The 26,426-nt window shown below is 32.9% G+C and overlaps 1 protein-coding gene and 3 long non-coding RNA genes across 53 annotated transcripts; 2 read left to right on the top strand and 2 right to left on the bottom strand.

Annotated features, from left to right (window-relative positions):
- Window positions 1-2,794: 2,794 nt before the first annotated feature.
- LOC136063774 (uncharacterized) lies at window positions 2,795-8,279 on the bottom strand. Its single transcript, XR_010625429.1, has 2 exons — window positions 8,201-8,279; window positions 2,795-3,104 (listed from the first exon to the last, which is right to left on the bottom strand). It is a non-coding gene; the product is annotated as an uncharacterized LOC136063774 (long non-coding RNA).
- LOC112022767 (uncharacterized) lies at window positions 3,232-5,133 on the top strand. Its single transcript, XR_002883966.2, has 2 exons — window positions 3,232-3,710; window positions 4,635-5,133. It is a non-coding gene; the product is annotated as an uncharacterized LOC112022767 (long non-coding RNA).
- On the bottom strand, window positions 5,313-8,152 carry LOC112022764 (uncharacterized). Its single transcript, XR_010625428.1, has 2 exons — window positions 6,736-8,152; window positions 5,313-5,806 (listed from the first exon to the last, which is right to left on the bottom strand). It is a non-coding gene; the product is annotated as an uncharacterized LOC112022764 (long non-coding RNA).
- Window positions 8,280-13,065: 4,786 nt separating the features above from the next.
- LOC112022741 (disease resistance protein RUN1) lies at window positions 13,066-25,513 on the top strand. Of its 50 annotated transcripts, none has more exons than XR_010625384.1 (12): window positions 13,066-13,772; window positions 14,558-15,662; window positions 15,860-16,165; window positions 16,267-16,917; window positions 17,023-17,744; window positions 19,618-19,782; window positions 19,897-19,917; window positions 20,050-20,090; window positions 21,479-21,548; window positions 23,394-23,494; window positions 24,238-24,404; window positions 25,006-25,513. XR_010625384.1 is itself a non-coding variant. In XM_024055368.2 (5 exons), exons 1-5 carry the CDS (start codon window positions 13,279-13,281, stop codon window positions 17,692-17,694), a joined length of 3,228 nt encoding a protein of 1,075 aa, XP_023911136.1. In that variant the 5' UTR covers window positions 13,066-13,278; the 3' UTR covers window positions 17,695-17,908. The 50 variants fall into 50 exon arrangements, 1 of the variants encoding a protein (XP_023911136.1); XR_002883939.2 differs by having other exon boundaries at window positions 20,050-20,122; XR_010625387.1 differs by having other exon boundaries at window positions 19,897-19,942.
- The last annotated feature ends 913 nt before the right edge of the window (window positions 25,514-26,426 follow it).

Raw genomic sequence — 26,426 nt, 5'->3', positions numbered from 1 at the left:
GAAGTGACTTTTACAAGCTTTGTTGGTGAAATGGAGAGAATACATGCATAATAGATACGAATTGAAGGCATAAATGGGAAACGACACTTTGAAAATGTCCTAATTGTACAAGAAAAAGGGGAATAATTATGATAGGATTATGAGCTATTGCACTATACAATAGTTTTTAAGAGATTAAAAATTTAAAAAGTTTACTTTTAATCTCAGCCATAAGATTAGAAATTTTGTAATCATTTAACTTTTTATCTTTTTTTTTTTTTTTAAGTTTGAATAAAATTTTCTATCATTTCGTTAAAGGAAAATTAATTATACCATTTTTTAAAAAAGTAATTTAAACACGTCTTATATAATAAGTGATTAATAAAGTGATAATTACTTTTACAAATATATCAAGAAAGATTAGATTGACAAAATTTTCTCCAAAAAAAAATAGATTGACAATTTTGGTGAGGCCGTGAGGGCGTATTATTTGTGGGCTCCACGTTCCATCAAATTTCTCACACGTTTAACGTTTTTGTCTTTGCTGTGTCAAATGTTCGGTCCCTTATTCTATCATTATACGAACTTTCCTCTGTTCCAAGCCATTATCAACATTGTCCACATGGAACTGCGTACTACCATCGATTAACTTTGACTCAGAACTTTCTTTGTTTCTTCCTTCTAGATGATTTTTTCCATTTTTGTTTTGCAGTTTCCTCCTCTTCCTATATTAATATGTGCCTCCACGTTCATATTCATCACAGTCAATTTCTTGTGCTCTGCTTTATACAAAGCCTCCTAGAACGATTCTAAGGTTATCCCATCTCTCTCATCTTTCTTTAGATACAAGGAAGAGAAAAAATCATCTACAGAAATTTTTCCACAGATTTTGTTTCTCTTTATATCAAGCTTCAATGGTTAAGGAGATCATAAACTTGAATTCTTGGATTGAGGTAGCCCCAGCTCCTATTATGTACCCTCGGAAGAAGCCTTCCAATTCACCAAGGCTTGAGCCTATTGCTGAAGAGGGTGCTGAGGAATACGATGATGATTCATAATCTGGGTTGTTTTCTTTTCAGCTTCTTCTGTCTTGGATACTTGGGGAGCTGCTTGCACTTCAATTTTGGCTACCTGTATTCAGATTTATATAAATTGTTATGTTGAGCTGAAGTTTAAAAATCGATGAAGTAGAGCAACCATTTTTATGTTTTCAGACTATAGGTGGCTCTGATCCGGAGCCATTAGCTGTTGTAATAGGATCATTTCATGAACATATGATTGTAAAGAACAATTTGCATCAGAACAATGCTTTCAATTTTCAAATTAGTTTCCTCTGATGTAAATTTTATCTCCCTCTATGGAAAATGGAGTTCCAATATGTTTTAGACTACTGGACTGTAGTTTTTTTTTTTTTTTTTTTTTTTGAGTATTACTGGACAGTATTTGTGATGCATTAGATTACAAAGACTCATCTTTATTAGTTTGCCCAAGAGTTTAGAGCTAACAAAAAAGCTAAAATTTTCTCCTCACTTTTGGTAGTGAGGTCAGAAACTCCATCCTACTCATGAAGACTATCACAACAACAAATTCAATAACTGGATTTTCCCCCTACCGAAATTGGTCAAGTTCAACCCTAGCATGATTTTAGCTCTACCATATTCGTTGGTAGCAACAGCCAATGGGCAACAATAATCTCGAACAAACCAATAGGATTCAATAGGGCAGGCCAAATATTGCAAAATTTATCCTCTATACTGATTGCTTACTTGGCATGGATTAAAACAATCCATTAATAGAGATCCTTCCAAAGAAATATGTAAGTAAGTAGCTTACATAAGGCATGATTGACTTGGTACTCTGCATTCATATGGAAAAAAAAATATAAGAAAGGTACATTATTTTATGATAATTGCTCTTTATCTTTTGGTCAAAATATTAACTGATTTTTTGTATGAACGAGATTCAAAGTTTTAAACTTTTGTCTCTTATTCAACTACCATAAATTTTACCAATTAAACTAACTTGAAATCACATATCATTTTTTAAATTAATAAAAGAAATTTTAAACTTAGGGGTATTTGGATTGCCGTGATATTACATTATACTGTAATATCACGTTATTGTAATATTACAACAATGTAATCTCAATACAAGAATACAACATTATATTGTTTAGGATGGTAACGAGATTAAGATGATGTGATATATTTTATAATTTTAGATTATGATAATGTTAGAAAAAATAAAATAAATCAAAAATCATAATGTTACATCATCGATGAAATTATCCCCTCTCCGCTCACAAATATCTTTTACCATTTTACTTTTTAACTTTTTTTATTCAATGATTGAAAATAAAAATTGTTTTTTTCAACTCTCAATCTCTACTATTGATAACTATTGCACCAACTTCTCAATCCTTTTAAAACAATATATGTTTCTTGGCAACAAATAATTGCAGCCCTATTTTCCCTAGTGTCCTCCACACCGTCTTTCCACATTTCCCAGGTGTAAAACTTTTTTACACTTGTTTGTTTTTCAGGATGCTTGAGATCATTCAAACAAAGTGAGAAGTAGCAAGGACTTCAATTTCTCAATAGATCTCATACCTTCCTAAAATTTTCCACACTAACCGCATCATGCATGCCGGCACCAAGTTCCATGCATTTCAAGATTAATTTGACATAATATAAACTTATTTTAATTAAAAAAAAGTTAAAACAACTACACGGTTCATGCCATCACATTGGGCAAATACAGACCCATTCAACCAATTCACTAAGATAATCTCAAGAAACTTCCCTTTTTTCGCCAAAATACTGACTCAAGAAATTGCTCCCAACATATGAGTTTCCAATTATGAAATATCTAATGGAGCTAGACTTTTATCTTTTTCATCTTCATACTTGCCACATATAATACAACCGTAAGAAAGCATCCAACAATAATTTTATTTACCAAATTCTTTATAGGTTTTACACCATCATATAGACATATCATGAAAAGAGAGAGATTTATACCTCCAATATATGACCATGTCAGGTGCTATACTCCCAAGAAAACTGCTGAAAAGTACACCAGATGGTTTAAATGCAGTGTCCACTTCCCATGTGTTTGCTGCATCCCTACAAATAGAAGAAAGGTAGCCTAGGTAGGCACTATGATTTAAGACTTTAGAAGCTAGCATTAACAGTTATTCCTTCATGCACTACTTTGTTTCTATGTATAAAAATAACCCAAAGAGTGTTGGCAAAGATGACAATGATGTGATTGCATTGGTCTTGTGACTGTTACACTCTTACCTTTGGCAGCTCATTCCAAATTTGCAGCTTTTAGAACCTCTAAGATGGACCCATATCCCGTGCAATACCTAGGGTATTGCACGGTGTGCAATTCCTCTATTCTCAGCCATAGATTTAATCTAATGGCTTAAATCATTGACACCTCACCCATCCACGCTGGCAATCTGTGTGCTTCCTTTTCCTTTCATTTTAGCTTCACTTTTCAGTAAAACGCTCTCTTCTCTCTCTTTCTCTCCCACTTCAATCGGTGTCTCTCTCGCCTCCACCACTCTCTCAACATCCACGCTTCCCTCAACCTCATCGTCACCGCTGCCAGCATAACCAACTCAGACCCATCACCCAAATCGAAGCCAAAACATCAACTCACCATTTGAAGCCAAACCCCCCTGCCAGCATAGGCTCTGCTGTTTTAGTGGTTCCTACTCTAAGGTAAGGATTTTTTTTTTTTTTTTTAATTTCATGTGTCTATCAGTTTGTCTCTAATACCAATCAATATGTTCTGTGTTGTGAAAAGGTTAACCAATAATCTGAAAAGGCATAGTCTTTAATTGTTTGTTAGAGGATTATTTGTGTTGTGTGATTGATTTATGTCTCCAATTTTCTTAGTAGGGGTATAGACTCTTGAGTGAATATGATAATTTTGTGATGTTATTCAGTTGAATTATTCAACGTTTGCAGGTTCTTAGTGAGATTATTGATCATTCTTTGTTGTATAATCACTTGTATAGAATGGATAATTGGGGGGCTTTGAAGGTGATGATGGCACATCTAGTTAGTTTGAGTGGTTCAACTGTTCAAGTTATCTTCTCGCTTCTTTAGTGAGTTTGATGGGGGACTTTTAGCACAGAATTGGACTGATATTTGCTGGGTTGCTGAAATTGAGTATAAGAGATTTTGACATTTTAACACTGTTAGGCCACATATTTTAGGAAGAACTGATGATCGGAATTGAACCAACTGCATGTTTTCTGACTTGCAGTGTATATAACTAACTTTTGGTGACCCTCTGATTTCGTCCTCTGTCTCCCCCCCTCTAAAAAAAAAGAAAAACAAAAAAGAACCATCATAAACATAGCAAAATAGACTAATAGAGACCAAAAAAAAAAGGAAAAGAAAAAAAAAAAAGTACCTATCTTGATAACTTTCAATGCTTCATTTGTTTGGAATGATAGTTGTTGATTAAATATAGTAATTTCTTCATTTAATCTTCTTCTTGCGGCCTCATGCAAATGATTTTCAAAGTTGCAACTTGCAACTACTTTTGTTTGCTTTTGTACCATATAACTGCCTCTAAAACACGCAAGATTAATATTGAGGTTTTTGTTATTTATAGTTTTGTTATGTTGCTTGTAGGAGGGCGTTCCTCATCTAGCTCTGGCAAAGGAAGAAGCCATGAAGGGTTAATCAAGTTTGGTTTCAGCCTATTAAAAGGGAAAGCCAATCATCCCATGGAGGATTACCATGTTGCTAAATTTATGCAGATTGAGGGACATGAATTAGGACTATTTGCTATATATGATGGCCATTTGGGAGATACTGTTCCTTCCTACCTACAGAAACATTTGTTTTCCAAATTTCTTGTACTTCGCAAAATGGGTAATTTTTTCCAGCTTCAGATTTTTGGGGATTTCTATTGGTTGTATGATTTAATTTATAGCACTAACGATAATTTATAGCAACAGTGATGGCAAAGAGAGAGGCTTGGCCTTGTGGGAATTATGTATCATGAATTTATGATGATGGGAAGAGTTGTTTCTTGTTAACATAGTGTATATTTCAACAAAACTACTGTTATATGGCCTTGTGGTCAAAGTGTACATTCTAATAAAACTTTGTTCATTTTTAGATCAAATTCGTTTCTTGTCTACTCTCTTGAATTAAATTTTGATTGTAAAATAGGTCAAGCATCCTTTGAACACTCATGATATGTATTCCTTGTTTCAAAAGAATGAGTCGTGTAAACCTTATATTAAAAAAAAAAAAAAAATGAATAAGAGTCATGTAAACACTTTGATATAAAAAGCAACTCCATTTAGTCTAGATAAAAATTCAAAATGCATTAAGAAAGCTTATAACAGAAACAAAATTGTATACATTACATATATTCGTCAACACAAAATTAGCTACAACTTGAATGCAACAACTTGCTCAGCTATTCAATTCTGTAGCAACAACAGAAGGCTAAAACACAACACCATGTGTTTTGTTTCCATGGAACAAGTCCATTTCATACTTTTTTTTTCCCTCTACACAAGATTTATGGTGATAAATACAAGATGTCCTCATTATTGTTGATAAAGCCGTCAGTTGATTCTTGGATTCCCCATAGCCAAAATTGGGAATGGAATTGGCCAATTGAAATTGATAGTCTTCTTGGTACAGGAAGTGAAAAGAATCAACCTTTTAACTTTGTTCTTCACCTTAGCTAGAGCCTAGATCCTTCCCTTGTCGGCAGGAAGTGAAAAGAATCAACCTATTAGGGGAGCATCCCGGTGCATTTCACAATCTGATGACCTCCCTCAAGACTGCACAACATGCATATAAAATGGCTTAGCTTAACTTCAAAGTTTCAAATAGATTTTTTGACAAACATTTTCCATGCATTTCCAAATCAACTTTAAAATAAAATAAACACAATAGTAACAAAACTAAGACAATGAAAGAAAATCATATTCAAAGTCCAAATTTAAATATATCATTCTGTCAGACCATTATGCAGCTAACAAAATCGTATGCAACAACTGTATTAACTGTATTGGTTTTAGTTGGTCCAGCACTAGCCCCTGCATGAGTATTTTTTGAACTTCATTGATATTACAAATTTTGGCTCACTTACTGGACAGGGGAAACACAACAAATTTAAATAGGCAGACCATTTTAATGAAGTGGTGGCAGCATACGTATTATATACATAACATATATATAGGCAGCCTTGGCCTTAAAAAAATAAGAATATAGCACAAAGGGACACCTATTTAATATATATATATATATATATATAACACATTCCTGGAGTGTGTTCCTGCAATGTAACTAAAGCAGTATGTTTCTGTTGCACATGGAGTGTTGTTATGATTGTCAAAGGAGGTCATACTAAAAGACACAATTGGTGATCTAATATAGAACGAAATTCCAAATGCTAGAGCAAGCTACAGCTAGTTGACCTAACTATCAAAAAAAATGAGACTAGTTGATTTAAACTAAAGCCAAGGATACAATGAAAGTTAGTACAATCATCAGATCCAGCGTGCAACAGCAACACGAAGGGTAACCAAATGCTCATACAGCAGAAATATCAAAAGTTCCGTTGCTACTAAATCATGTATAGCACTTTGAATAAAATGAGTACATATCTCTCTTGCTTTGTCTATATTCCTCTTGGATGTTTAATTCTAACTGTGGAGTGTTTATTTTCATATATATATAAAAGAGAAACGAAAATAAAGCCTTTCACCTAGGAGAAAGAATATCTATATAAACAAGGTTCATTTGAAACTGTCCCCATATTTGCTTCTTCAGTTTGAAACAATGGAGATCCTCTGGTCTTGAAGCATATTCAAGTTTGGAGCCAACAACCGGGTGGACCGGTCCAAATATAGAAGCTGCTTCATGAGAAGTGTAAATTCACGAGGAAGTCTCAATCCATAGGATTTACTAACAGAAACCAATGGAGCAGTAGAAAACATTTGAAACAGTAATAAACGAGAATTACAGTAGTTGTGCATCTCTGCATCATGTTCTAGTTCTGTTCTAGATTATAGAGTTGTAGATTAAAATTCAACTTTGAATACGATTTGCTTGGAGTTCTAGTATCAATGTGAAATTGGAATTTCTAAACTTACACATGGGAATTTCAATAATAATTCAAAGTCTCAGTCATAGATAAAAAATAAAAATAAAAAGCATACATACAGCAACAAATATATTTCTCAATAGTAACAAATTCCAATTTCAGAAATTATTATTAAGCTAAGAAGCATAGTAATGTTTCAATGAAAGAAACTAAGAAAGTCATAATCTTTAGTGCCTATAAATGAAAGAAAATGATGATCTTTGGTAAAAAAAATCAAGGGAAGAAAAATAAAATTCATAAATCTAATATCAAAATGTTTAAATGGTAACGCCAAGAGACCCGTACATACAGCAACCTACAAGCATGCAGTACATTCTGCCATACCCAAAAAAACCCAACCCAAGCAAAATCACCAAAATTTACACGCATCAAGAAAATCCAATATCAAACTAATCAAAACTAAAACAAAATGGTAACCATGGGTTTCGATCATCGAAACAACAATGATGGCAAAGAGAGAGGCTTGGCCTTGTGTGGACTGGTACCGGGCAGCTGTGACAATGGATTGAAGGAGAGGCAGAGAATGGGCTGAAGGAGACGCAGCTGCGCAGGGGAGAGAGACAGAGAAAAAAATTTGAGTTTATGAAAAGTTAGGGCTGAAACTGAAACAGTGGGCGGGGGAAATTTTTTAAGGGCAAAATTGTCTTTTTGTTATTTGGTGAGGTGTCAAAGGCTTAAGCCATTAGATTAAATCAATGGCTGAGAATAGAGGAATTGCACACCGTGCAATACCCTAGGTATTGCACGGGATATGGATCCCTCTAAGATTATTGTTTAGCTGTTTGAATAGTCTTATGACAACTTTATGCCAAACTCTTTTCAAATGCAAACCACTTAGTATTAAACAAAACCAAAAACTCAACAAACACCTGTTTGTTTTTTGTGAACACAACTAACCAAAGATCATAATTTTAATTAACAATCAACTCATTATCTTAATATGTGATCCAAAAATATTAATACATAGAACCGTATGAAGCATGCAACAATAATTTTGTTTACCAAATTCTCCATAGGTTTTACACCATCATACAGACATATCATGCAAAGAGAGAGAGATCCACACCTCCAATATATGATGATGTGCTGTACTTTCAAGAAAACTGTAGAAAAGTACACCAGGTGGTTTAAATTCGGTGTTTGCTGCATCCCACTTCCCATTTTTATATTTTTTTTGAAAGGCAACAAGTTTCATTTCTACTTTTTATTTTTCCTTTAAAAAAATGTACGGTTTTTTTTTTTTATAAATATTTTAAGGTTAATTTGCTGATTGGAGCGAATGCATATGTGAGAAAAGACAATCTTTACAAGTGAAGGCGGAAGACGCTCGTTTGGCATGTTGGTTAAAAACTAAAAATTATTATTTAAAAATATGTAAAAATACGTATGAGTGAAAAAGTATATAAAAATATGTATAATATTGTTTAAAAACTAAAAATTAATGTCTAAAAACACAAACCAGACACCCCTTAGGATATGTGATGCGTTTATTTTGTTGAAATTAAAAATTTTTTGTTAAAAATATTCTAAATAAAAGTAAAAGTTAGTTAAAATAATATAATAAAACCAATAAATAGTATAAAAAATAAATTAAATAATAAAATAAATTGATAAAAATAATTTTTGCCAAACACATGTGAATTTCACTATACTTTTTTCTTATTTATATTTCCACATTTATCTATAATATTTTTAGAAAAAAAAATTAATTTTAATAAAAGGAGCACACATTAATTTTTATTTTTAAAAATTCTTTTTTCAGAATTAAAAAAATAATGACAACTTTTTTAATTTTCAAAAAAATATTTTAAAAATAGAAATTTAGGCCATGTTAACTGGAACCTTAATAAAATAAACGAATAACCTTTTGTCAATTGCGCGTTGTCAGAATAGTCAGACTATTCATTGCTTTGTCATTCACTTTTTGAAAATTGAAAGAGCCTGTCTGTTTGAAAGTTTGCACCACGGACTTTTCGTGGAAGTAGGACTTCCCTACTTTCAAGGCCTTCATTTCCAATGTTGAAATAAGGCAGGAGAATTATAAAGTTATTTGATGGACACGTTATTTATCTATTATTTTGCTAAAAAAAATTTATTTGTTTAAAATTATTGAGTTAATAATTAATTTTTATTTTAAATTTTTTTTTAATTAATCATTTTAAATAAGTGGCAGTTTTTTAGTGGAATAATGGACCACATCATTTATCCACCATATGGATCTTATAATTTCTCGGTAGGGCAGGAGCTATGGTCCAAAGAAAAAAAAGCAAAAAAAATAGGGACCCTGCCCAAATAAATTTTTTTTTTATTGGTTATATATTTTTGTTTCTAGATTTGAGTCTCTCTTCCAAAAATTTAGGACCCTTTAGTAGAGTAATTTGAGTAATGTTATTTGTATTTTTTTTAAATACGTGTAGATAAAAAAAATGTGTGAAAATACATATAATGTTGTTTAAAAACTGAAAACATGTTGCTAAAATACTCTACCAAAAGGGCCCTTAGACTCATTCCCTTTCTAACAAAACTACTCTAGTCTCAAAAATTTAACAAAAACAAAACTTTAAAATAATAAATTCTAGTCAGCTCAGTATTAAAGTACTAGCATTAAACATTTTAAATGCTGAATATTTGTATTTAGAACACCAAATACTAAAAACACTACTGAATGAGACACTTCAAATATTGTATTAAAGTAGCAAAAGTAATTTTTGATTTGTGAAAAAATATATATATTTTTTCGAATAGGTAATGCTCTTAAGAAACAATATTATTTTGTATTTTTTTATCATTGTTAATAAATAATTGCATTTTAATATATTAAAAAACATAATTTTGTGTATTTATTTTGGTTGATAGTTTGTTAATTTTAAATGGCACCTATTTGGTCTTTTTTTTTCCTTATACTTTGGCCCCATAACTTGAAATTCTGGTCCCCGCTGGCTGAAATGAATCTAGAAGCAAAATATGAGGACACTAGAACTAAACTACAGTTGCATATTTGATTTAGCGTCCAATAATTCTAATGATGATCAACACAATAATTTAAAAGGTTAAAAAGTATTGTAAGTAATATTGCACTGTAATTTGGGCAATAGGATTGTTCCATGACAGACCAAGGCCAATCTCACGGAACTCTCGTGTCAATACGTAGAATGATATGTGGTTGTTGGGTTTGTTCTATTAAGTTGTGTTTGTTAGGTTTGTTCCATTCAAAGTGTTGGATCACCGTTAACATGCAATTTTTCATCGACCACATTGAAATCAATTCAATGGTTCACATTTGATTTACAGGGTGGTAGGGCGAGGGGGGCACCTGCCCTGACACCTCTCATAAAAGTCCTTCATATTTTTCTATTAAGCAAACCATACCTCTAACATGAAATAAAATAAATAATTCTATTTGAGAAAGTTTAGAAACACAACAAATTTTCATAATATTTTCACAACACTCATATTTTTAGTTGAGACGGATCTCAGAATAAACACAACAAATTTTCACAATACTCATATTTTTAGTTGAGTCGGATCTCAGAATAGATATATTTTATCTTTATTTTGACCAATAATGTACTGATACTTTAATTTATTGTAAAAAAATTGTGAGATTTTGTAGTATTACTCAAACAACTCTTCCCACTTTAAACAATGAGCCTAACACAATATAAATGCCACCAAACTCTTCCCCCTTTTTTTTTTTTTACTTATCCAAATTCCTTTTCTTTCATTTCAGTTTAACCGCGTGGAGCTCAAGCTTTACACAAAATAATAATAATAATAATAATAATAATAATATCTTATATGGTACTAAAGCAGTAAAGCATCCATTATTTATTTATTCCTCATTTCTTGCATTTTCATAGATTTTTATCAAAAATCCAAAATTTAAATAATTAGAAGAATACACAAGGAAAAGTTGAAATTTATTTTCTCAATTTATTTTGGGGAATCAAATTAAATGTCTAAACTTGATGTCTATAGATTAATCTCTTACTTTGATGATTAATTGTTAAGAATGTTTTACAATTGTTTATTTATTTTACAATTATTTAAATTTTAATAGATTTTGTATGAAAATTATTGTTGTTTATAGTTTTATTATTAATATCGATTAATAATTTTATACTCTTTATTATTATTATTTTTTAATCTTGCTGCCCCTAAACTGAAATCCTGGCTCTTGCCAATGATTATACTAATAATGACTCTTTTGTCTAGATGGCATTGTAAAGACGAGTATATATCTAATAACTAATGTTATTTGCTTTTATTACCTTTAGACTTTTAACTGTTTTGTTATTATGATCATAACATGCAAAATATGAAAAAGAAAAAAATCTATTATGATCATCTCTTCAATTACTAAGACAGATAGGTTAGTAGAAATAGAAGAATTTAATCACACTAACTAAGAGTTTGTCTAACATATTTTTTAGTTTTTCTCTCTCTATTAGTAAGTTGCAAACACATCCGATAAGCTTTAATCCCATGATCTCACCTTTCACCCACACTTGTGAGAAAAGGAAGTGCTATTTGAATCAAGGCTCATTGACATAATTCTTTCAAAAACATATTTCTCTCTCTTTTTTTATTTTTTAAATCATTACATTCAAATTATTATAAATGGGTTTTCAATAGGCTTGTTACCCCACCTAAGGTGAAGTTTCCATGCAACTCTTTGCCAAAAGCCTAAAACAGTTTCTTACTAGGAAAAAGAGAAAGAAAAAGAATCAAAATTGAAGTTTTGAATAAAATATAGAATGAATTTCAGTTTGGCAAAGAAACTGAAAATTTAAATTGATAATAGAATAACAAAAAAATCTAATGAAGTGAATTGATTGGTGGTTATGGTTTATTTTTTAAAGAAGAATTGGTTAAGGTTAATTGCACACATCATGCATTTGTCCATACATATTGTACCTCGCGGTTCACTGACCCGCCCAAACTGATCGGGTTTGACCGATCTGAAGTCCAGCGGGTTGACTCAAAACCCATAGTGAGTCAGATTCGGGTCTGCTTTTTTCAAAATTGATAAATGCTAAGTTCACAATATTTTTACAACTAATCATAGGTGATTATTTGTTATTGGTTCAAATTTGAACTTAACACTAAGATTACTTTTCTGCCGTAATAATAACAATTAATAATAACTTGGTATTTAGTATTTATTGTAAAAATATTGTGAATGTGTCATTTCTTTTCAAAACTTGATGATGCGGGCCAGGGTAACGGGTTAAGGAATAAAAAACCCTATTACCTGACCCGACTGATATTTTCAAAAAAAGAAAAAAAAGAAAAAAAAAAAAAAGAAGGTAATTCAAGTAGAAGACTCAGGAACCCGTGAACTGTGAAGGCTTAAGGGAGAAGACTGATTGGACTTAAAAGGCTTAAAGCACTGAGTCTTTTTGGTTTTACACGCAAGGTCTCAAATCAAAAGCACTAGTTGCTAAGACTTTTACACGCAAAGCCTTTAGAGTTATTGGACTAAAAGCCTGTAAAGCACTATATCGACACAGTTACACTGGTAAGATGAATCATGGTCTTGCGATTTGAGCGTGATTAACGGTCTTGATCCTTCTGTCTGGTGGATCAAACGGCAGAAAATCAACAAAATCGTTCCTACATAGTTACACACAAAAGAAAATCAACAAAATCTCTCTGTAAAGATTCAGAACGGCTAACCCTCAAATCATGCTCAGTTTTCCACTTCCCTAAGCCATGGCCATGATTCAAAATCTCTCTTTTAGATGGCACTTTTGTACCCAGAGTCCACACTCTACCCCAATTGGCAATACGAGGAAAAATTAAATGGCACTTTTGTAAATAAATATGCATGGGATGGCATTTGTAAGTAAAGCACCTTCCGACAAGTTTCATTTCTACTTTTTTTTACTTTTCCTTTCCCAAAATGCGCGTTGTCAAAAAAGTCTGATTATTCATTGCTTTGTCATTCATTTTAAAAAAAATGAAAGAGCCTGTCTGTTCGAAAGGCCTTCATTTCGAGGAATCTTCGTGGAAGTGGGACTTCGGGACTTCATTTCCATTCAAATATCGCTCTGTCAAAAAACTTGAAGCTTTACTCCTTATCTCTTGTAATTCTCATTTCGTCACATCTTTCCTCTTCTCAATCTTCTGCTTATAGATTTGATGGCTTTCCCGATCAATCAAGGAATCTCTTTTTCTTCTTCCACCATCCAGTGGAATTACGATGTCTTCTTGAGCTTTAAAGGCGAAGATACCCGCAATGGTTTTACTAGCAATTTATATCATGGTTTGTGTGACAGAAGTATCAATACCTTCATTGATAATGATCTGCAAAGAGGAGAAAAAATTTCAGAGGAACTTCGCAAAACTATTAGATCGTCAAGGATTTCAATAATTATATTCTCTCAAAATTTCGCATTTTCGACTTGGTGTTTGGAAGAACTTGTCGAGATTCTTAACTGCAAGCTAAATGGACAACAGGTTATACCTATTTTTTACAAAGTAGATCCATCTGAAGTGCGTAAGCAAAAAGGTAGCTTCGAAGTAGCACTGGCTGAACAAGAAAACAAATTCAAGAATAACATAGAGAAGGTGCAGAGGTGGAGGGCAGCTCTAAATGAAGCGGCTAGTTTATCTGGATGGCATTATGAGGATGGGTATGTATCTAATAACATTACTTTACTTCTAATGGTTTTCTTAAACAACCACAAATGCCAAATATGAAAAAAAAAAAAAAAATCTATTATGATTATCTCTTCAATTACTAAGGCAGTTAGGCTAACATATTTGTGAGTTTTTCTTCCTCTCTTCGTAAGTTGCAAATCCATTCAATGAGCTTTAATCTTGTGACCTCATCTTTTACCCACACTTGTGAGAAGGGGGAGTGTTGTTTGAATCAAGGCTCATCGACATAATCCTTTCAAAAACATTTCTCCAATTTTACTAATTATTTCGTTTAAAATATTATAAATGTGTTTTCAATAGGCTTGTTACCTCACTTTAGGTTAAGTTTCCATGTAACTACTTCCCAAAAGCCTGAATCAATTTTTTATTAGGGGGGAAAAAGAAAGAGAGTGAATCAAAATCAAAGTTTTGAATAAAATAAAGAATGTCATTTCAGTTTGGCAAAGAAACACAATATATATATATATACTTTTGAAGACTTGTTAATATTATAGTTTATCCCGCTAAATTTTTTACAGTTCCAATTTTTTTTGATTATTTTGGTCAAGTATTGTAATCCACAATCTTTTTCCCCAAAAAAAAACTAATATTAATGATGCTTTTCAAATTCTTGAATTATACCCTTTAATTTAATTGATAATGTGTCAAGTGTAGGTTTTTTATGCATAAAACTAGACATCTTGATTCTTATATTTTCATAGTCATAATTTCAACTAGTCCAACTCATTTAATGTCTCATATGCTTTGTGATTGGCAGCGGCCCTGAATATAAGTTCATCGAACAAATTATTGAACAGATATTGTCTACCAAATTAAGTGGCAGACAGTTATTTGTTGCTAAATATCCTACTGGAGTAAACTCTCGTGCCAAGGACATTGAATCACTTTTAGATATTAAGGTAAATGATGTTCGAATGGTAGGGATTCTTGGTCTTGGGGGAATAGGTAAGACAACTATTGCCAAAGATGTTTATAATAGAATTGCTGAGCATTTTGAAGGAAGTTGCTTTCTAGAGAATGTTAGAGAAAATTTTGGAACAAATAATGGCATAATGATACTACAAGAGAATCTCCTTTTTAATATCGTAAGGGGCAAATATTTGAAGGTAGAAAGTGTAGCCCATGGAACCAATATGATAAGGGAAATGCTTCAAAGTAAAAGGGTTCTTTTAATTCTTGATGACGTGGATAAATCAAAACAAATTGAAAATTTGTTTGGAAATTTTGATTGGTTTGCTTTGGGAAGTAGAATCCTTATAACAACAAGAGACGCACACTTGCTAGCTACTCTCAATGTTTATACAACTTACAAGGTGAAGGAATTGGTCAAAAATGAAGCTCTTGAACTCTTTAATCAACATGCCTTCAAAGGAAATAAAAATAAGGAAGATTATGTTGAACTTGCAAACCAAGTCATCCAATATGCCAAAGGCCTACCCTTAGCTTTAACAATAATAGGTTCTGATTTGTGTGGAAGATCAAAATTTGAATGGGAAAGTGCAATTCATCAATATAGAGAAATTCTTGAAGGAGATATTCATGAAATACTTAAAGTAAGTTATGACGGATTGAGTCGAATGGAACAGGATATTTTCCTTGATATTGCATGTTTCTTCAAGGGAAGGGACGAGGACAATGTATATAATATATTAGATGCATGCAATTTATATCCAGCATCTGGTATTCCAAAACTTGTTGATAAATGTCTCATAGACATTGATGACAATGGCAGATTATGGATGCATGACTTGGTACAACAAATGGGTATGATAATTGTTCTGCACGAATCACCAGCTATCCTCAAAAATCGTAGCAGGTTATGGCATTATGAGGATGCACTTAAAGTACTAACCAGATGTAAGGTATAATTTCTTCTCTAGTGATTTTAACTTCTTTTTTCATTAGTTAGAAGTAATAAGTTTTTCTCCTTTATTATGTTTTTTAATATTATTGAAAATATAAGTTTAACGATATCATTTTTGCTTAAAATTTTAAGATTATTATAGTTTTGGAAAATTCTATTGTATTATGTATTTCACATAATTCTTTATTCAATCAGGGGTCAGATAAAATTCGAGGCATAATGTTGCATTCGCCTAATCCAATAACAGTGCAACTATATGCTAAAGCTTTCAAAAAGATGGAGAATCTCAAATTTCTTATGGTTAGTAATGTACTCATTTCTAAAAAACTTAAATATCTTCCCAATGGATTAAATTTACTTGAATGGGACCAATATCCTTTTTCCTTGCCATCCAATTTTTGTCCTCAAGAACTTGTTGTACTTGAGGTGCCGCATAGTTGCATTAGATTGGAGAAGCTATTATTCAACAAAAAAAAAAGAGTGGAGAAGCTATTCAAGCAGGTATGAGTATTAGTATTGATGAGTTTTGATTTCTTTAAATGTTATTTCTAAAATTTTGTTGAAGAACAATTTTTGGTTTTTTTTTTTTTTTTCCCTTGTAGGGGTTCCTTTTCGAAGATTTGAAAAGTATCGATTTGAACAAGTGTTTATCCATTAGAATATTACCTGACTTGCGCGCTCCAAACTTAGAGAAATTGAACCTTAGTTATTGTGAAAATTTAATTGAGATTCATGAGGCTATTGGATCTCTTGATAAGCTTAAAAGTTGGAATCTCATGGAATGCAAAAAACTTCAAATTCTTCCCAACGTGCTTAGGTTGAAATCTCTTGAATATCTTAATCTATATGGCTGTGTAAGCCTTGAAAAGTTTCCCAATATTCACCCGGAAACAAAATGTGATGGTTTATATTTTAGTCATAGTAATATTAGAGAATGGCCTTCGTCACTATGGATTCTCACTAGGGGGCTTCAGAAGTTAGACCTATTTTATTGTCTAAAACTCAGGGATATTCTGGTTAGCATTTTGATGAAGCCCGATTCCTTCCCAAGATTGAACTATCTAAGAATAGATGGCTGTAATATTGTTACAATCCCGAAAAGCATTAGTAGATTTACTAGTTTAAAACATCTTTCCATGCGCTGTTGCAAGAAGCTTCGAGAAGTTCCAAGGCTTCCAAGGTCTATAAGAAGAGTGGACGCAACAAACTGCATGTCGTTGGATCTACCATCATCATGCAGATTATTGAATCAGGTGAGCTCTCTCCCTTCTCTCTATAGTCTATATATGTAAGTTGAAGTGATATATATTAGGAGAATCTCTAAATTTCAATTTCTTGTATTTGCTAAATGCAAGCAGTTTCAAGAAATATTCATGGGTCCCTCGATTTCTGACTACGATCATCGTGGACTTGTACTACCAAGAATTGAGATTCCGAAGTGGTTCAAATTGATCAATCAGAGTGTTGGAAATTCTGTATCATTCGTGGTTGGCCGTGAATTTCAAAAATTAATTGTCTGTTTTGCTTTTCGATCAGCGGAGGTGGAAATTATGGAAGCAACTTGTTTTGTTGTTTCCGCCAATGGTTTTTCAAAAGAAGAAAAATTAAGATTTTACTTTACAGAAGGAGGTTCTGAGCATCTCTCCTTACGTCCTGTATATCTTTGGGGATGGGGTGAATCAAATCCATCTGAACAGAACCACGTTACGGTTACAGTTGAAATTAGGTATTGGGACATAAGCTCTTCTTCTTCTGATGATCCCAAAATTACATGGTTGGGAGTCCATGTAGACTGCATCTGTTGTCATCCGAGTGGTTGTGGGTCTTCCTCAGTCCCTGACGACGATTCTTTGCCATCAGATGTGCTTCCAATGGATACCACAAATGGGTCTGAATCAGGCTTGGGTTGGCAAGATTCAGGATTTAGTGATGGGTTTGATCTGGGTTCCTCTTCAGTGGCCCATGCCTTTGACAACAATGATTCCGACTTCAATCAGTTTCCACCATCAAAGAAGGCAAGAACATCTTGATCAAACTTCAAAGAATTTTGCTTCCAACTGAAAGCAACTTTGATGCCAAGGTATGCCTGCTTTAATTGCATTATTGGATTCACATCTTTGCCTGCCTGTATCATTCATAGGATTGTTGCTCAAGTATTTATAGGAAAATCAAGCTGCTAGGCTTTGTATTTATTAGTTATAAAATAAGTATTTAATTTAATTTATTTTAATGCAGTTTTTTTTTTGGTTTAAATACAAGATATATATATGTGTGTGTGTGTGTGTGTGTGTGTGAGTCTCCTCTTGGAGTCTTAAACCCGGCACTTGCACCTTACACCCTACAAGAATTTTATTACTTTGGAGTGACATCATGGCAAAGGTACGCGGTGGTATGCAGTTGCTGTTACTGTTAAAGTAATTGGTAGGTCCAAGATTCATTTCCACCTTGCAATTTAATTTTCATTTATTGTAATATTTTTCTTTTATTCATTTGATTTGTCTGCATCTAGTGCATAATTTCTTCTTACAAGATTTTCTAAACTTCATTTTATTAAATAACGAGTATGCTTGCTGATTGTTTGAAATTGAAATTTAAGCCAAGCACACAAGCGGTTTGATGAAATGCCTTTTCAGGATATTGAACCTGTTGCATAAATTGAAATTTAATTTTGTTAGATTACTATTGCATTTCTTGTGGGTTTTAAATTTTGATATTGTTAATTTTGTTAGATTCACTAAATAATATTACTTTGATTTTTCATTATCTTATTCAAAGGCAAGTGACAACTGAACAAGAATGCATCCATATTACCAAGAGAAATAAAAATCAACTTTGCACTAAACTATGGACTCAAGATCCTTGAGTTTCCTTCTTTTCTCAAAGAGGCTATGGCTGCGATTTAAGTCATAGTGTCTATTATAATCCTAGGCATATATGGTTGGTACCAAGTAGTTCTTTGGGGGTAAAAATTAAATTGAAGCCTAAAAGTTCTAAAAATACCATAGGAAAAATTGCTAGGTCTGCAGTGGTTTATTATGTTTGGCTTGAAAGAAATGTTTATGTATTCTGCAGCAATGTCTTGACTGAGGTGGCATTAAGCCATCAAGGGCTTGATTGAGTTTACCATAATTGAGGGTTTTCGTTTGATTTTTTTTTTTTTTTTTTTAAAAGTTTAGTTGCAGCTTTTATTTATTTTCCTGCTTGCTCTATTTTTGTTTCATCAAGGGCTTGATTGAGTTTACCATAATTGAGGGTTTTCGTTTGATTTTTTTTTTTTTTTTTTTAAAAGTTTAGTTGCAGCTTTTATTTATTTTCCTGCTTGCTCTATTTTTGTTGTTTGGTGTTACAGCTTTTAGATACTGGTGTTTCCTGTTTGTGTGGTTTGTTTCTTTAATAAATTCGGTTGTTCATAAATAATAATAATAATAATAATAATAATTACTTGACGACCTTGACCATTTTAAATTACTTATTTTCTACATTGCCAAATAAGAACAAACTACAAAGAAAGTGTGAATTCAAACCTGAATTCTGTTGTAGCCAAACATTAATGTGCTAATTAAACTTTTTATTTTCTTGATTGCATTGCTCATATGGTTACTGCATTTCTCCATTTAATGCTTTTTATTTTTTATTTTTTATTTTTTAATGTGGTTTAACTGTTGAGAACATCTAGATTTGGATGGAAAACATAAGAAATATGCAATGCTCTATGCAATCCTATCCTTTTTTTCCCCTAATTGGGGTTCAATTTGTATATTTTCTTTCTGCTTATTGTTAAGATATTAAATTTACTGTAAAACAGATTCAGGTTTTTCTAGTTCAACTCTCAGATATGAAAATGCTTTAGATCTAGCCAGCCAAGCTAAATCATGTAATGGTTAGTGTGGTAAAATGTTGGAAGGTCCTATTAGTCTAAAGGGTTAACTTTTTTGTTTCTTTTTACTTTTTAGGTTTGAAGTGTTTGCAGGAATTCAAAAACCTCTGAGGTAAGACCATGGAAATTTTATTTTGTGGATCTCCTATTTTAGTGATCCATATTTTGGTGAATATTCTTGGATGGGAGGATGGTACAAGGTCAATGAGTTAAATTCCAACCTTTTCATAATAGTTCGGTGGTATTGAACCTTCTTTTTTTCTTTGAAAATATCTTAAACCAATTTCCCCTTTCATTCAATTGCTTAAAAAATACATAATCTTTTTTTCTTTTTCTTTTTGATGCCAAGATTCAGCTTCAAGAGCTAAGATGGGAGGTAAAGAGTAGACTCCTCTGTTATGGCATGTTCTAAATTTTTTTAATTTGCTATCACTTATGATTTAGTGATTTAAATTGTTTTTATACAAATTAACTGTTTCAAATCTTTATCTGGGTCTTTTTTGTCTAGGAATGTGGAGCAATCATTAAAGGACTAGATCCTATGTCAAGGTAATCAAGAGGTACTCTTTACAGTTAAAAAGGTAGGTAATTCAGTTAAATACTTTTGGAAAGACATTTTTGAAAGTGCACCTTGCTATTAATGTTCTAAAAATTAAAAAAAAAAATTGGATCACATATTAAGATAATGAGTTGATTGTTAATCAAAATGATGATCTTTGGTTAGTTTTATTGATAAAAAAAAAAATAGGTGTTTGTTGAGATTTTGGTTTTGTTTAATACCAAGTGATTTACACTTGAAAAGAGTTTGCACAAATTTGTCATAAGACTATTCAAACAGCTACACAATATTTTTGAGGTTCTAAACGCTGCCAATTTGGAATGGGCTGCCAAAGGATGGTATTTACGGTTGAGAAAAATTGGGATTACGGAGTCTGTACATAAGACTACTCAGGCAGCAAAACCAATAAGGAGTGTTTAATTAGGATAAGGAGTCTTAGATTGGCTTATTCATTTATTTATTTTATTTGATTTGCTTTAATTTGTTTTAGAACATGTTTCCTGATCATAATATTTAAGGTTTTTTTTTTCCTAGGTAAATTGGGGAAGGGGTTGGAACCCCAATGCTAGACATTGTAAGAGGCGTTGGAACTACTAGAATATCCCTTCACCCCTGTACTTGTTGATAAAATATGATTGATTAAGGAGTTATTTTTAGAAACATAATATAAAGTCACGTGTTTTTATCTACTTGTTAGTTTTTTTGTTAATTAGCAATGTTTGAATTAATGAGGATGGACAGGGCCACAACTTCATCATTGTTGGGATCGCAACTGCACTTGTTGATAAAATTTCTTCATCCTAAGTTCATTTTCCTACTTAAAAATTATATTTCTATCTTTTAGGTTCCTCTGTTTGCTTCTGATAGACCATTCTCTAAAGCTCAAACAAAATTCTCAAAGTAGTTTCAAGTCATGTTGCCATCAAAATTCAATATTATAACTGATTCGGAAGTACAGGGAAACTGATTTAGCCCCATGATCAGTCATGTCTCTTTACGATCAAGACAGCTTATTGGCTTCTCCTTAATGAATACTTAGATGGAAGGAGCATAATTGAGAGATATAGTTCTCAGATGTGGGCTGCCCTTTGGAAGATGACATTGCCTATGACTTAGCTCGTGCAATGTGGTTCACATCACCACTCACCATTAGAACTTAGGTCCTAGATCCAAATTCAAGTCAAATTAAGTTTCATCTTGGCTGGAAAGAGTGTATCAGTCACAAGACTAGTGCAATCACTTCACTGTCATCTTTGCTAGCAATCTTAGTCTTTGGGCTATTTTAATACATAGAAACATAGTAGTGCGTGAAGGAATAACTGTTAATGCTAGCTTCTAAAGTCCCAAGTCTTAGTGCTTACCTTTCTTCTATTTGTAGGGATGCAGCAAACACATGGGAAGTAGACACTGCATTTAAACCTCCTGATGTACTTTTCAGTTGTTTTCTTGTAAGTATAGCACATGATCATATATTAGTGGTGTGGGCCTAGGAATGGCAACGGGTCGGGTTCGGACCGGGTTTTTTCATACCCGGACCCGACCCGCGGGTCTTTCTTAGAAACCCAGACCCGGCCCGTTTATTAAACGGGTTTTTTTCTTAACCCCGAACCCGCCCCGTCGGGCCTCCGCGGGCCCTGCGGGCCCCGTCCCCTCATGCTCAGCCAAGCCCAAAATCAGAACCACAAACATCCATTATGATTTTTAGGCCCAAAATCACAACCATAAACATAAACACAGACCAAACACGATCAGATTTGTGATTTTCCCTTTCAAAATCACAAACCAAACACAAATTTAGATCTGTGATTTTCCCTTTCAAAATCACAAACCAAACACAAACACAAACACAAACTCACATTAAGACGAACTGAACCCAGAAAAAAAAAAAAGAAAAAAAGAAAAAAGAAAAAACGAACTGAACCCAGGAAAAAAAAAAAAAAGAACTCAACCCAGAAAAATGAGTTGAGAGAGCTGTGCTTGACTGCTTGTGCGCTCCGTGTGAGTGAGAGAGCTGAGAGATGAAGAGGGAGAGGCGGTTGTGTGAGACAGTGACAGTGAGTGAGAGAGACTGTGAGCTGGAGATGAGAGGCGGAGGTGTGAGGGTGAGGAGAAATGAAATGAGGGTGAGGAGAAACTGAGGGAGGCGTGAGATGAGTGATAGGGTTAGTTATAGTTATATATATATAGGGGGGGTTTTTTGTAATTTTATAGTAACCGGGTTATATCCGGGTCGGGTTTCGGGTCGGGTTTCGGATTTTTTAATAAAATCCGGACCCGACCCGGACCCGTTTCGGGTTTTTTTTTTAAAAACCCATACCCGGCCCTATTTCTAATCGGACCGGGTAAAATCCGGCCCATTAGGATCGGGCCGGACCGGGTACCCGCGGATCGGGCATAAATTGCCATCCCTATGTGGGCCTCTCTCCTTTCATGATATGTCTATATGATGGTGTAAAACCTATAGAGAATTTGGTTAATAAAATTATTGTTGGATGTTTCATGCGGTTCTATATATGTATTATATGAGTCGTGTATGAAGTTGAAAAGATAATGATTTAGCTCCATTAGATATTTCATAATTGGAAACTCATATGATGGGGGAAATTTCTTGCGTCAGTATTTAGGGGAAAATAGGGCAGTTTCTTGAGATTATCCAAGTGCATTGGTTGAATGGGTTTGTATTTGCCCCCATCATTCAATGGGATGTCAGAAACCATGTAGTTGTTTATATATTATTTTTTATTATAAAAATTTTATATTATGTCAAAGTAATCTTTGAATGTATGGAACTTGGTGCTGGCGTCCGCGATGTGGTTAGTTTGGAAATAGTGTAACAACCATATTTCTAAGGAGGGCATGAGATCTATTGAGAAATTGAATTCCTTGCTACTTCACACTTTGTTTGAATGATCTCAAGCATGGGGTTTTACTAATTGTACTTCCATTTTTTGTTTTCAATTTTCTCTTAGATCTTCCATGTGATTTGCCTGTACTTCTTCAAGGTGCTTTTTGCTCATCATTGTGAACATAGTGTAATTCCTTTCATTTGCAATAAAATTTCGATTCCTTATAAATAAACTAAATATCTTTGAATATTTAAGGTGGAGATTGAGATAGTGGGTAGAAGACTCGCTGGATATGGTTGTATGTAAATAAATATATATTTGACACATGTTAACGGTATCTTTTTTTTTACTTGTTAAAAAAAAGAAGAAAAAAATGTATCTTCTTTTTATTATGAGCATCATATCAACTCTCTACATTTCTCTTTTTAATGCAACTTTGGTATTTAGATTATTTGTTGTGAGGTTCTGGAAGCTCAAACAAGTCCAGCTACTAAGGAACAATGATAGTTTTGAGATGGATTTGAAAATTAGTCCAAAGATTAACAAAGGTATACCTGGTCTTTTGTAGAATTATATGTGATAAAATATATCCAAAATCTTTCATCTATTGAGTGATATTATTGGATGAGTGAAACATCTATTACATATCTTGCTTAATTGATCCTTAAGTATCTTCTTTAAAAAATTATTTTAATAAGTATGCTTCTAAACCAATTCATTTGAAGATATGTTTAAAACTATTTGTCTGGTTTGATTAAAAAAAATTCTTGAATAATCCTGTTCTAATTACCATTTAGGGGGATGGGGGGGAGGGGGGGGGGTGTCAAGGCTGAAGTTAAAAGCTTTGTACACTAGTATTCTCTTGGCTGTATAGTATCCTGTTCTAATTCCTAGGCATTGTTTAAATCAATATGGCTCAGATGTTCTTACGATTGAGATGGTGCTTAAGGATACCTTGTACATATGCATTTGTGATCACTTTAAAAGCAAGCCAAAAGTACACCCTAGGAATTTGCATTTGATTGTGCAATAGAAATTGTGAGCAACACATTCTTTATAATTGGGATTTCAGGTTATTGTGTTATTAGCTGCACCTAAATAGCTCTCAAATTTTTTGTAATATTTCTTTAGATGACGTGGATAGTGTAACTGGACCTTATAAATGACCAATTTTTTCGTCATCTTTCATATGATCTTTACTAGTTTGTCTTTTCAAATGTTATTAATATGGGTCATTTATCTCTTTTGATCCTTTGCACATAAATTTATGTATAACCCAATTAACTGCCAGGAGTTCTAGAAATATTATGTGGAGGCAATGATGAAAGTCTTTACTTTGGAGCTGCATTTTGGGGAATTTATCTTGTAGGCTTGTAGCAACTAAAGTGATGATTGGTGGTACCTAGTGATTTAATGGGTATTTGGAGCAAAAGATGTTCGGACCACTTGTAATATGAGGTCAGTCAATTTTGGGATTTTCATGTACATGTCACTAGAGAATATGGATCAATTGATTGATTTTACAAATATATGGAAACTGAAATGTGGGTTGGTATAGTTTTCGGAAATCGCCAAACTAGAATTTCAATGAACTAGGAGGGTCTTGTGTGCATCTCTCTTCAAATTTTTTAAAACAATAGTACCAATTTATGTTTCTAATTGATGACCATTTTCTCTTTTCGTTCTTTAGTGATTTTGTTCTTGCTTTGTGTGTGCATTGTAAAACACTATATGATTATGAATCCATGTGACATTCAAACATTTCCTTTATTATATTTAGATGATGTAATTTTTTTTTCTTAGGAAGTTATGCATGCACCTAGTGGGTCCTCAACTCAACTTGTGGGAGGAAAAAGTGTAATTTGAGTTAAAGCAGATTGGCTCTCGAGTGTTGTGAATTTCTTAAATCTATATCTGGATTGGTTTTCTTCACCTTTTAGAATCTAGCTACATTTCTTAAATCTACACCTGGATTGGTTTTCTTCTTCACCTTTTAGAATCTAGCTATAAAATGAAGGCCTTTGTGAAATGACATTGGTTTATCATTATCTTGATTCAGTTTTCAGACAAGAAGACATCGATAGAAAATGGCCTCACAATTGGACACAAGTGGAATTGTTGGTAACGGTGAGCAAGAAAGCCTCAATGGCAACGACCATGATCTTGGTTGCGCTGAGTGTAGGTGGTAGGCAACTATTGGATTAGTTGAACTCAACTAGAATTGAATGGGTTCGAAGGTTGTGTGACTTGGGTTGGAATTTCATTGGGTTTGGTTCTGTTGGTTTTATCAAATTAGGAGATTGGTTACAACACCATTGCTTACACTGAATGCAGAGACCACTCATGGTATTAAAGAAAAAACCAAACCAATTAAAGTTAGACTAGAACACCAATTTTGTTAACCAAGCATGTGTAAATAAATAAATACAATGTAGATGATATCCCATTTGCTTGAGTACATGCTTTAGACCGTTCCACTCCATAGGAGATTCTACCATTCCTTTATTGTTGTGATGTGTTGTAATTCTCATTACTTTGGAATTCCATGTTTTGTTTTGTTTTGTTTTTTTTTTTTGTTGGTTGTTGCAAGCTCTGTATTGTGGTGATGTGTTGTAATTGTATATTTTTTAAAATAAATTTTATTGCTCAAAAGATAAAATGAAACGAAATAGAACATATTTATTTATAGTGACATAAAGTGAAAAAAACGTGTATACTAGGAGAGATCAACCACTTTCCGAGAAAATAATAACCAAAATCAATTCAAAATCTATTCAGAAAAGCCAAGAAGAGGAACAACCGGTGCCATAGAATCCATGCAAAGGAACTTAGATCGAGATCGTTTCAAGTTAGAACTGGGCAGGGGCTCCCTCGAAGGGCTTCAGAGTGTTTTAACTCTTAATAAACATATTTTTTATCAAGTTAGATCGTTTCTTATCAATTGTAAAAATATTGTTTTTACTGCAGTTTACCCTTGATTAATTTGAGTTTAACTAATTTGTCCCATTTACATCATTGGAAATTTGGGTGTTAGTTTCTTTCTTTCTTTGTTTTTTGGATGCAAAAATATTAGTCACAGCAAAGCTTCGCATTTTTGTCTCAAAAGTACAAACTATGTTTTAACGTTCAAATTTCAGCTTTTCATATATTTCAAATTAGAAAGCAATGAACTTTTTTCAGAGATTGAGTGATTTGGACGGAAATTATCACCTAAGGATTGAGTGATTTAGATGGAGATTAGCACCTAGGGAACACCGAGGGAGATTCAATGAGGTTAGGATTTCAGGGGAATGAACCTGACAAAATTAAGCATTTGGGTGTAAAAATTGCGGTGCAAATTGATGATAACCACAATATTTTATGAGAGCGTTGGTTGGAACTTTGTACGGTTGGAAAAGCTCTCAATTTTGTAGCATGTCAAATCCAGTTTGACAGCGTAGCTTTTGTTCAGACTTGCAGAATTTTGTAAATTACCACTTG

This window comes from Quercus suber, unplaced genomic scaffold (assembly GCF_002906115.3).
Source record: "Quercus suber isolate HL8 unplaced genomic scaffold, Cork oak 2.0 scaffold_22, whole genome shotgun sequence".
NCBI classification, from domain to species: Eukaryota; Viridiplantae; Streptophyta; class Magnoliopsida; order Fagales; family Fagaceae; genus Quercus; species Quercus suber.
Note: the sequence above shows the minus strand (reverse complement) of the source record. Positions and strands in the feature narration are given on the sequence as shown.

Coding starts and splice junctions, on each gene's coding strand:
- LOC112022741 (XM_024055368.2), top strand. CDS start 13,279: ATGGCTTTCCCGATCAATCAAGGAATCTCTTTTTCTTCTTCCACCATC. Junction 15,663..15,859: donor AAGTACTAACCAGATGTAAG/GTATAATTTCTT, acceptor TTATTCAATCAG/GGGTCAGATAAAATTCGAGG. Junction 16,166..16,266: donor TGGAGAAGCTATTCAAGCAG/GTATGAGTATTA, acceptor TTTCCCTTGTAG/GGGTTCCTTTTCGAAGATTT.